Here is a 10,738-nt window from a genome sequence, read left to right on the forward strand (position 1 = left end):
GTATCTGAGGTTATTGATAATTCTCCCAGCAATCTTGATTCCAGCTTGTGCTTCATCCAGCCCAGCCAATGAGGCACATATAGATTCCCAGTCCCTCACCCGAATTCCTCAGAGCCAATTGAATTTGTCATTCAGAGTCTTGCAGATTTTAGACACACAACACTGTGCATATACTCTATATTATTAATGTCTCCTGCAGGATCTGCTGTATGCTATAATCAACTGTGTAACATTTGTACAGTAAAACTATTTTTGTTCAGTTACTAAGATATGTCTGACTCTTTGAAACCCCATGGACTGCAACATGCCAGCCATCTCTTGGAGTTTGCTCAAACTCATGTCCATTGAGTCAGTGATGCCATCCAACCATCTCATCCTCTGTCATCCCCTTCTCCTCCGCCCTTCAATCTTTTCCAGCATCAGAGTCTTTTCCAATGAGAAGACTCTTCGCATCAGGTGGCCAAAGTATTGGAGCGTCGGCTTTAGCATCAGTCCTTCCAATGAATATTCAGGGTTTATTTCTTTTAGGATTGACTGGTTAGATCTCCTTGCTGTCCAAGAGACTCTCAACAATAAATGTAGCAGAGAGTGCTATTGATCCAATGTCCATGCCTTCTGCTTTAAGATCACATGATCAGTCCATATTCCCAGCCTCTCCTCCTACCCAGATAGGTGGGGCCAAGACTGAATTTCAACCAACAGGAGGAGACTGGTGGAAGTGACCACATTTTCTCTCTTCCCATCTGTGGAAACTGTGAGGTTACATATTTCGGTTTGCCTTGAAGCAAAGTAGAATCCTGGATCTCTGTTATGACTGCACAGAACAGAACACCATCCTCACTCATATTTCACTGCATGTGAGTGATAAATAAGCTTATACTGTGTCAAGCTACTATGACTTGGAAATATTAAAATAGAATTTAATGTCTTTTGATTAATGTGACTGATAATAGCTGATTAATGATAGAGATAAACAGATAAATAGATATTAGAATAGTTTCATGTCATTTCAGTTCAGATTTTGGCATTAAATAAGTTCTGCCACCAAAATTCACCACCACCCCTATCTTCCCAATAAAGGTTCTTCTTTTTCAGTTTATTAAAAAATATTGTTGGATGGGAGTGGTGAGTTGCAGATAAAAAAATTAGGGCCTGTATTACTTGCCACATGTTAGAGATGAGGTGTTCCAGACTTAAGAGATGTTAAGTGACTTATCCAAAGTCATACAGTTAATGAATGGCAGAACCAGGATTGAACCCCAGCTCTACCTAAGGCTCTAAAACTTATGGTGAATATGACATAAACAAAGAGACATGAAGTAAAAGGCTGACAAATTCTAGAATATAAAAACCAAAAGATGCCTACTTGACAGAAAATCAGCATAATAAAAAGAAAGAAATGACAAACCGGGAAACAATATGTGAAGATATATTCCAGACCAGGGATAGTTTTACTAATATGTGAAGAGTTTCTATAAATCAAGACATTTCAAAAAAATGCTCAAATTTATTCACAGTAGAATGAATACAAATTTTAATAACCTGAGATAGAAATATTAATCTACAAGATTGAGAAAGATCAGAACTGTGATCCATATAGTATTGACAAGCTATAATATTCTTAAGCATAGATTTTGAGAAGAGAATTGGAAGGGAAATTTGAAAATAAGTATATAAAATTTATCAATGTTCAAATCTTTTGACCAAGAGGTTCCACCTCTAGGAACTCATCCTGTAGACATACTTATTCAACATATATATTATGTATATATAAAGTCACGCTACAGCTTTCTTTATAATAAGACTGGAAATCTTTAAATAATTCATCCATGGGATATTGGCTAAATAAACTATGAGATATTCATATGTATGCAACAATGGAAAAGACAGGAATTATTTCCAAGTTTTATTGCTAAGTTTTTAAAACACACACACACACAAAGCAGCCTGTTACACTACCATTTTTGTAAAAGGATAAGAAATAGATATTTAAATAAATATGCCTTATACTCATATATGCACAAAAATTCTTCAGAAGTCAACACAAGAAGATACTAAAGTCAGTTGTCTAGAGGAAAGAAATAGGGTGGATGGGGTCCAGAATTGGGAGGAAGATTTTTCATGAACCATCTTATATATTTTTACATTTTTAATTAAATGAATGTCACTCATCTATTAAAAAAAAATTGTGAAGAAGTTGAGACAGGAAAACAACTACAAAATATTGGAATGTAGAGCAAGAATACACCTTTGCCCAGAGTCCACTCCTGGAATTCCCTTCTGCTCTTTCATTCCTGCCTGACAGCAGATTGTCGATTCCATGTGAGCTCAGAATCCACCATACTGTGATGTTAACCCTGCCAACTGAGCAACAAATATATATGAACTTGACAGAGTTAATCTGGATTGTCTGCAATTCAATCAAACCTGCCTAACCTTGATGTTGACTGAGAGTTCCATTTACTTAACAAATACATAGCCACTGTCCATGCCACACAGTTACACACAGCTTAATACTTTTAATCCTCATAAAAATTTTTGAGAAGTTAGATACGGTAATCTCTCCATTCATGAAAACTGAGATAAAAGGATGTCAAGTTGTCTGAGAGAACAGAGTTATCAGCTGATACAGCTGGAATCTGAATTCAGGCTGCCTGGCTTCCAGCTCTGTTCTCTTAACCACTGCCCACAACTTGATTTCTAAGTAAAGGCTTCACTTGGCCCATATCTTAAGGACAACCTACATCTCTAGTTAGCAGATCTTTTCCATGGGAATTGTGTCATGTATGTGCTCGTATTTTAAAAGATACATTGTCATTAGATTCTTTTCAGTTAAAGAATATTTTGCACTTGTAGTAGGGAGAGGGCAATGGCACCCCACTCCAGTACTCTTTCCTGGAAAATCCCATGGACGGGGGAGCCTGGTGGGCTGCAGTCCATGGGGTCGCTGAGGGTTGAACACGACTGAGCAACTTCACTTTCACTTTTCACTTTCATGCGTTGGAGAAGGAAATGGCAACCCACTCCAGTGTTCTTGCCTGGAGAATCCCAGGGACGGGGGAGCCTGGTGGGCTCTGTGGGGTCTGCTCTGTGGGGTCGCACAGAGTCGGACACGACTGAAGCAACTTAGCAGCAGCAGTAGGAAGTAAGACCACTTAAACACTTGCTTATGGGTCTTGCTTTTGGGTGTCTGTTCTGACACAATTTCCAGTTGACTTAAGTCACAGTTTTCAATTAGAAAGTGAGAATGTTGGGCTTCCCTGGTAGCTCAGTGGTAAAAAATCCGTCTGCCAACGCAGGAGACACAGGATCGATCCCTGGTCTGAGAAGATCCCATATGCCTTAGAGCAACTAAGCCCGTGAGCCACAGCTATTGAGCCTGTGCTCTAGAGCCCAGGAACTGCAACTACTGAAGCCTGTGTGCCCTAGAGACACAACAAGAGAAGCCATCGCAATGAGAAGCCTGGGCACTGTAATAGGAATAGCCCCCACTTGCCACTTAACAGAGAAAAGCCTGTGCAGCAAGGAAGACCCAGCACAGTGAAAACATATACATAAATAAATATAATTATTTTTTAAATAATGAAATGTTAAACCTAAGGAGTAATTATGCCCACAGAGAATGCTGGGAAAAGACGATCAGGAATTCATGAACCATTTTGCTAAGTAAATGGTTCAAAATCCAGAGGTCTGAAAGCTTTACTTGTACCATTTGACAAAGAATTTTATTAGAGTTTGTTTTTTTTAGAAATTCTATATCAAATTGTATTTTTATTTCTTTTTAGGATTTCATCAAAGGTCTTTCTATTTTGCTTCGGGGGACAGTACAAGAAAAACTCAACTGGGCGTTTAATTTGTATGACATAAATAAAGATGGCTACATCACTAAAGAAGTAAGAAATGCCTCACCAACACAGCTAGCCTTTGGACCATTTTCATTTTTTAACTTGAGATGCTAAATGATTGCAATTATCATTCTAAAATCACTTTTTTAGGAATCTAACGTATTTTCTGTGGTGGTGGAGAAACACTGATGAAAAATTTGGAATGGGTAGAAATAGCTTATTGTTAATCTGGATTACATCTTGATTTCTAATAGCATTTTAATAAATGCTGTACATGGAATAAAGAGAGTGGCTGGAATGAGATTGGAAGAAAAATACCCAAACCATGTTAGAATATTTGGCCTGTAACCTTTTTTTCTCCTGTATAATATGGTCCACATGGGAACAGAGGCAGTTTTAACATTGTGTGAATTATGTAGTGACCTGTATTATGTGGGAAATGGCCTGAGGCAATTGTAGGTTTCCAAGTACATTTCCAGGTGGGCTAATCTAAGAAGTCTCACAGACCAAATTAGGATGTGCATATCAAATGGCTGATTAAACTAATTTAAAACACAATGAGAAGTAAGTGGGGAAGGATGGGGTAAGATAACAAATTGAGGATGGAGTGAAGGTAGGTTGAAGGACCATATTACCTGAATCCTGGATGTGATTCAATGTCTACCTGTTCTTTCTCTCACTAGCTTTCCCCAGAGTTGTGTTTTGAGCATGAGGCTCCTCAAATAGAAGGTATCTTGGGACAAACATTAACTGGCTCTGTTGAAGATACAGGGACAAGTTCACCTGACCATAGTTATAATGTAACAATTAACCTGATCAATGTCCCTGGGTTTTGTGTTTGTTGAGCAGAGGACACAGGGGGCCAGAACGGATCTCACAAACGGGTGGCTGAATTAAGACCTCATGAGTATTAAGTATTCAGGTACATTGAGCATGTCTCCTGGATACTTAGTGCCTCCTGTATGTTTGGTATACAATAAACATTTAGTACTCAGATGCCTCCAAGATAGTAGGTATCTCTTGGTCTTATAATCCCTTTCTATGTTTAACACAAACATGCTGTTCTTACCACTTACATCTTATACATCTCATGAATGCTATATTAAACAATCTTCCACTCAAACCATAGGGGTTCACCTATGGGTTACAAACTACAAATTTTATCATTTAAAATGGAATTGAATACTGTCAAAAGTAAAAGTATATTACATGCATATTATCGACTTAATCCAGACTCTTATGTGGAAACTTCAAAAAGAAAACAAGTATGAACAATAAATCTGAGTGTCTATGTTAACTAGATATTTTTTCACTAAGACTGGAAATCACAAATCAAAAATTAGATTTGGTTTTAATAAAAATTAAAATTTCAAAGCATTTCCAGCATAATATTTTGACTAATCTATATGTGACTTTAAAGTCACAATAGGAAAAACATATGGAAATCCCTAATAAGCTCTGAGACTTATCAGTTTTAGTATAATTCTCATGATGTGGAATATATCTTATTCTCAATAAATGGAAATTGATAGTCAACATATAAATTATATAATAAGCCTATAATGCAAAGATAGCTTGTATGAAGTTGTATGGAAATCCAAATCTTAAACCAGGGTGTTTTCTGATCATGTTAGATACACAGGAATTTACTTCATCTTGAAACCAAGATCAGACTTGATTCTTACATTCTGATTCTGCTGCTTTTAAGGCATAAGGCTATTCCTCTGGGACAACCAAGATTGAAACTTGGAAAACTGAGTAGGAATAACCTGTCAAGGCTTCTCAGAGTGGTTTCTTTTCACATCATTTGTGGCCTCATGTAACTGCCTTTTCCTTTTCAGGAAATGCTTGATATAATGAAAGCAATATACGATATGATGGGTAAATGTACATATCCTGTCCTCAAAGAAGATGCTCCCAGACAACATGTTGAAACATTTTTCCAGGTAGGAATGCAATAGAGAGGGAGTGAAATTAAGAGCAAATTTCCTGATGCTTGCAAAGCATCATGACAATTCAAAAGAATGTGAAGGAAAATAATTTTTTACTGAAAGTGACAAAACTATAGAATATTTACCATTCAACCATGGAATAGTACCATTATTAATTTAGCAATTTTGGTTTTGAATTTATCATAATATTGATAATTCCACTTATTGAACTCATTCACCATATCCTCAATAGAACACTAAGTTAAGCAAGCAATTGCCATGTCTCATGTGTCTTGGGGTGTTTGTTTTCACTCATTTCTCGTAAGACTCTATGAGCTTATTTATATCGTCATTAGCCCCATGTTAAAGATGAGAAAATCAAGGTTCTGTGTCAAGTTGCCTGAACTCTATGGTAGCTGGGGTTTTCCTAGAACAGAGAGACTCTAGATCTGCACCACATTCTATTAAAAAGGCAACAGCCTAAAATCAGTCAGCCTCATATGAGTCTTATCACCAAGAAACTACTAGTTTGTGTTTTGAAGCAGTTCCTCCCCATCAAATAAGCAGCCGGGCTTTCTTTTCATCTGCTTCAGCTTGTTCAGTTCAGGTGTGAGGGTCCTGAGGGGTATGTCTGAGTCAAGTTTTCTGTTCTGTAATCCCCTAACAGAAAATGGACAAAAACAAAGATGGAGTCGTCACCATAGATGAATTCATCGAAAGTTGTCAAAAAGTAAGTAATGATAGTACAGGAACTATCCCTTTTGCTTTTGTAACAGCTGGACTGAGCACTATCAGCTAGCCACCACGAACTGAGCAAAGTGTAAGGTCATATGCCTAAAATCACCACTTCTACACAACTGAGATGCAACAAGCCCACCACTGTGGAAACAATCACCGATTTACACATTCTATTAGTCCACACACCCTGAGGCAGGCTGTGAGGGAAGCCCTGGAGAGGTAAAGGTTGTACGAATGTGTTTTTGCTCTTCAAATCCTTTAGAATATTCATCACTGAGGATAAAATATATGTGAGATTTGAATTGTTCTTTCCCCAGAACTAGAATATATCTTGTCTATCATATCCTCCAAAGATTTAGGATTCCAGTATGGCCAGCAGTGTATCACTGACCAAATTTATATCCAATTTCTAATATAAACACCATTGCTTCAGTGTATGTGAACAAGATATGTCTTTGGCTCAACAAAATAGTCAGTCACAAAATTAAACAGCAGAAAATCCTCCCTGAGGAAAAGGCCATGTGGTTGTCCGCCGTCTGGTGGCAGACCAGATTTAGCATACCTAGAATTATTTGACTTGGTATGTGGGTAGAACAATTAAAGAGTTTTAAAACTAATTTTGGAGACAAAAAGTTTGCTGGCGTTTTACTTTCTCATTATTTTCAAACTGATATACTTTCCCTTTCCTGATGCCTGCTTGTTTTTCAATTCATATTTCAATGTCACGGTCTCCCTGAATTAGCTTGGTGACATCAACCTGCTAATGGCGGTGTCGTTACCTGGCCTCCAGCAGTGGATGTCATCAGTTCTGCTACCATTTTCCATTACTATAAATGATCACAATCTCCAAGTACCCCATCATCTGTCCCCTTAAGTTTCAGAGGAATATACTAAACTTCAGATACTGGGCAATGGTTTCTTCCAAACAATCCTTTCCCTGGCATTGAGAGACCATTCATTTTTAAATGTTCCTAAAGGTCACAGAGATTTATCTCTAACAGACTCAGGACACGTGTAATTACTGCCAACCCATCTCCTAAATCCCAACTTCCAATCTTCATGAAGTTGACTCTTTGCTCACACATAAACCCTGTCTCCTTCCATTTGTACAAGTCCCTGTGATTTGGCCTCTGATGACCAGATATGGCAGTTTGCATTGCTCATTTTGTATACGCTCTGTGCTACCTCTCCAGTTTCCGTACTGGCATTCTAATTGGAGAAATATCCTCTCTTAACACCAAGTCAGAGTTAAATAGGTCTTTAAAGCTTGGTGGACTCAGCAAAACATAAAACGGGCTCTCCACAGTATCAGCGTGGAAAATGGATAGAAGCGTATTTACATTTGCAGACACAGTATTTGAACATTTGGCACAGGAGGTTGGTGGGGGTTGGCGATCCTTAGAGGCAAAATAGTGCACTTTCCTTTACAGATATGGTGAATTTAATTCCACTGTTTCTCCCTTACAGGACGAAAACATCATGCGCTCCATGCAGCTCTTCGAAAATGTGATTTAGCTTGTCAAACACGTCCTCAGACAAACGTGAACGATTCTATCACACAAAGCTGGAGCTACCACTTTTAGCATAGATTGCTCAGCTTTACAATGAGGCACATTATGCAAACAAGCTTTGTTTTAATATAAAGCAACCCCCAAAAGATTTGAGTTGTCCATTTATAAATCTGCATCCTTTTCATAATGCCACTGAGTCCATGGGATGTTCTAAGTCATTTCATACCCTGTGAATATTCAAAAGGAATAGAATCTGGCATATAGTTTTATTCATTCTTTAGCCATGTGATTATTGAAGCTTTCACATTATTGGTGATTTTAAAATATCAGTGTTTTTTGCTACTCACTTGTATGTATTCAGCCCCAGGATTTTAAATGGTTTTCTAAAATAGTAGCATCTGCACTGAATTTCCAGCTATTAGTTTCCATGTTTGAATACTGTAATTCCAGTTATACTTTAAGTAAACAAAACAAGATTACTATAATTGGAAAAAAAAACACACACACATAGTCCCAGTTTCTCTGGATTTGCTGCCTTCTGTTAAAACCTTCATTTATCTGGCATTTTTTATAACACGAAACAAATTAGTGTATCCCAGATGTCAGCATATGCCTAATAGAGCTTATTTAATAAGCACTTCTCAATTTTTCATAATACATATTATAGCCAAGGCCTACATGATATATGTAATTTTGGATTTGTTCAATCCTATAGGTTGACTGTTTTCTGTCACTAAGTGGAAGTCCAAGAAGGTGTGAAACAAAGCGAGGATGTCCACAGGCTTATGAAAAGGGTCAGGACATCTGTCCTCTAGTCCATGGCAGTGCTTAGCAAGTTCATTCTTAACCGCATTCAAGGCCTATTCCATTCTGACTGCCTCCTGGCACCTTTACATTATGTGCCATTCAGGGACAAAGAAATCTTGGCTACCCCAATGCCTACTAGGTACAAACAGCAAGTAGAATTCATTTTGAAAGCACCACTGATTCCATTATAGTAAGCACGAGAATACCAAAATTTAGTAGAAAATGAATATAAATGCTAAGCAACTCCTCTGGATTGTATTATGATTTAGCTCATCATAAAACTCCAATTATTCAGATTATTTTTAATGACCTTAAGCCAAAATCGTAAAGCTGCCACAGTATTACTAAAGATACACACACCTTCCTTGTTTTGCAGAAATATCACCAAGACCACGAGGCTAGAGTAGGAGGAAATTTGCAACTGTCTCTGCAACAATAAATCAGGTATCTATTCTGGTGTAGACATAGGATGTTGAAAGCTGCCCTGCTATCACCAGTGTAGAAATTAAGAGTAGTACAATACATGTACACTGAACTTGGCCATCGCGTGTTTGTGTAAACTCAATGTGCACATTTTGTATTTCAAAAAGAAAAAATAAAAGCAAATAAAATGTTTATAACTCTACTGTCTATGTTATAGGTCTTTATTTCAATAAATTTTATAATTAGACTAAACATATGAAGTTTTTCCTATGGGATTTTCTAAACTGTAGAGATCTTGGTCTCTGGGTGGTGCTAAAGTACAAGGAAAGAGAGTCTGAGCAAGGGCAGTGGGCAGGTAGGCGTGTGACCGATGGGACCTGAGGCTGCGATGAGAGGAGACTTGAGGGATGACTGGGTGAGGTAGGGGACCAGGAAGGACGGGAGACCTGAGGGGGAAGGAGCATTTCTGCAGTTAGAACTCTTTAGAAGTTACTTAGATTTTAAATTACATCTGTGAGATTGCACCTGAAATGAGAACTATCTACACAAAGAGATCACTCACATATCTGAGGAATAAAGAAAGGGTGAACATCCTTCTGGGACAGAATGTGAAACTGTGAACATGCTCAATCGTGTCCAGCTCTTTGTGATTCCAAGACTGTTGCCTGCCAGGCTCCTCTGTCCACGGGACTCTCCAGGCAAGGATACTGAAGTGGGTAGTCATTCTCTTCTCCAGGGGATCCTCCCAACCCAGAGATCAAACCTGGGTCTCCCACATTGCAGGCGGATTCTTTACTGTCTGAGCCACCAAGGAAGCTCCTTCTGGGATGGAGCTGCTGCTCTAAACTCCATCTCTTCAGAAGGCTCAGCCAGCCTTGGACTTGGTATGGCTACTCAGGGCCCTAAGGCTCTCCTCCTGCCCAGAAGGTGGAGGGTCTTCTTGTTTTCTGTTTCTCTCCCTCTACTCCTTTCTCTGTAGAAAGATCTAGAATCAGCTTCTATTACATCAACACTCAGAACTACACTTATAAGTAATGCTTTAATAGCTTTTTCAACTAAGCTAATTGTTAAACATAAGCAAGCACAACAAAATAACTGAATACATGTACGAGTTTTAAGATTTTAATTTCTGAATATCTTCATGTATTGAATACCAGTATTTTCAGACTATGAAATAACCATATATTTACTTAAATATAATTAACACCTAAATTTAGGTAATTTTAAGAGTTATAATAAACAACCATACTTAAAAGAGAATTTACACATTAAAAATCTTTTTCTTAAAGTAGAATACTCTGGAAATAAATTTTTCCCAAACATTCTACATTATAAAATACATACTTATAAACAATATAATTAACAGTGAATTCACAAATATTTGTCCACTATTTTAAACTCCCATAGACTTGATAAATATAAAACCCAGGAAATAGCAGAATGTCTAAAAGTAAGTACACAGGTACAAACTGACTGTATAAAT

At 37.7% G+C, this 10,738-nt stretch overlaps 1 protein-coding gene across 3 annotated transcripts in view; it reads left to right on the forward strand.

Moving 5' to 3' along the window:
- Positions 1–9,457, forward strand: part of KCNIP4 (potassium voltage-gated channel interacting protein 4) — a 1,317,771-nt gene extending 1,308,314 nt beyond the window's left edge. For all 3 annotated transcript variants that reach the window (XM_086406319.1, XM_086406321.1, XM_086406320.1), the window contains 4 exons: positions 3,786–3,893; positions 5,687–5,791; positions 6,444–6,506; positions 7,982–9,457. In XM_086406319.1, the coding sequence (XP_086262445.1) occupies positions 3,786–3,893; positions 5,687–5,791; positions 6,444–6,506; positions 7,982–8,029 (324 nt within the window). In that variant the 3' untranslated portion in view covers positions 8,030–9,457. The remainder of the gene's footprint in view (positions 1–3,785; positions 3,894–5,686; positions 5,792–6,443; positions 6,507–7,981) is intronic.
- The last annotated feature ends 1,281 nt before the right edge of the window (positions 9,458–10,738 follow it).

The sequence above is a fragment of the Bos grunniens genome, chromosome 6, assembly GCF_055505025.1.
Source record: "Bos grunniens cultivar Pamir isolate PY7600 chromosome 6, Bosgru_T2T1.0, whole genome shotgun sequence".
Taxonomy (NCBI): domain Eukaryota; kingdom Metazoa; phylum Chordata; class Mammalia; order Artiodactyla; family Bovidae; genus Bos; species Bos grunniens.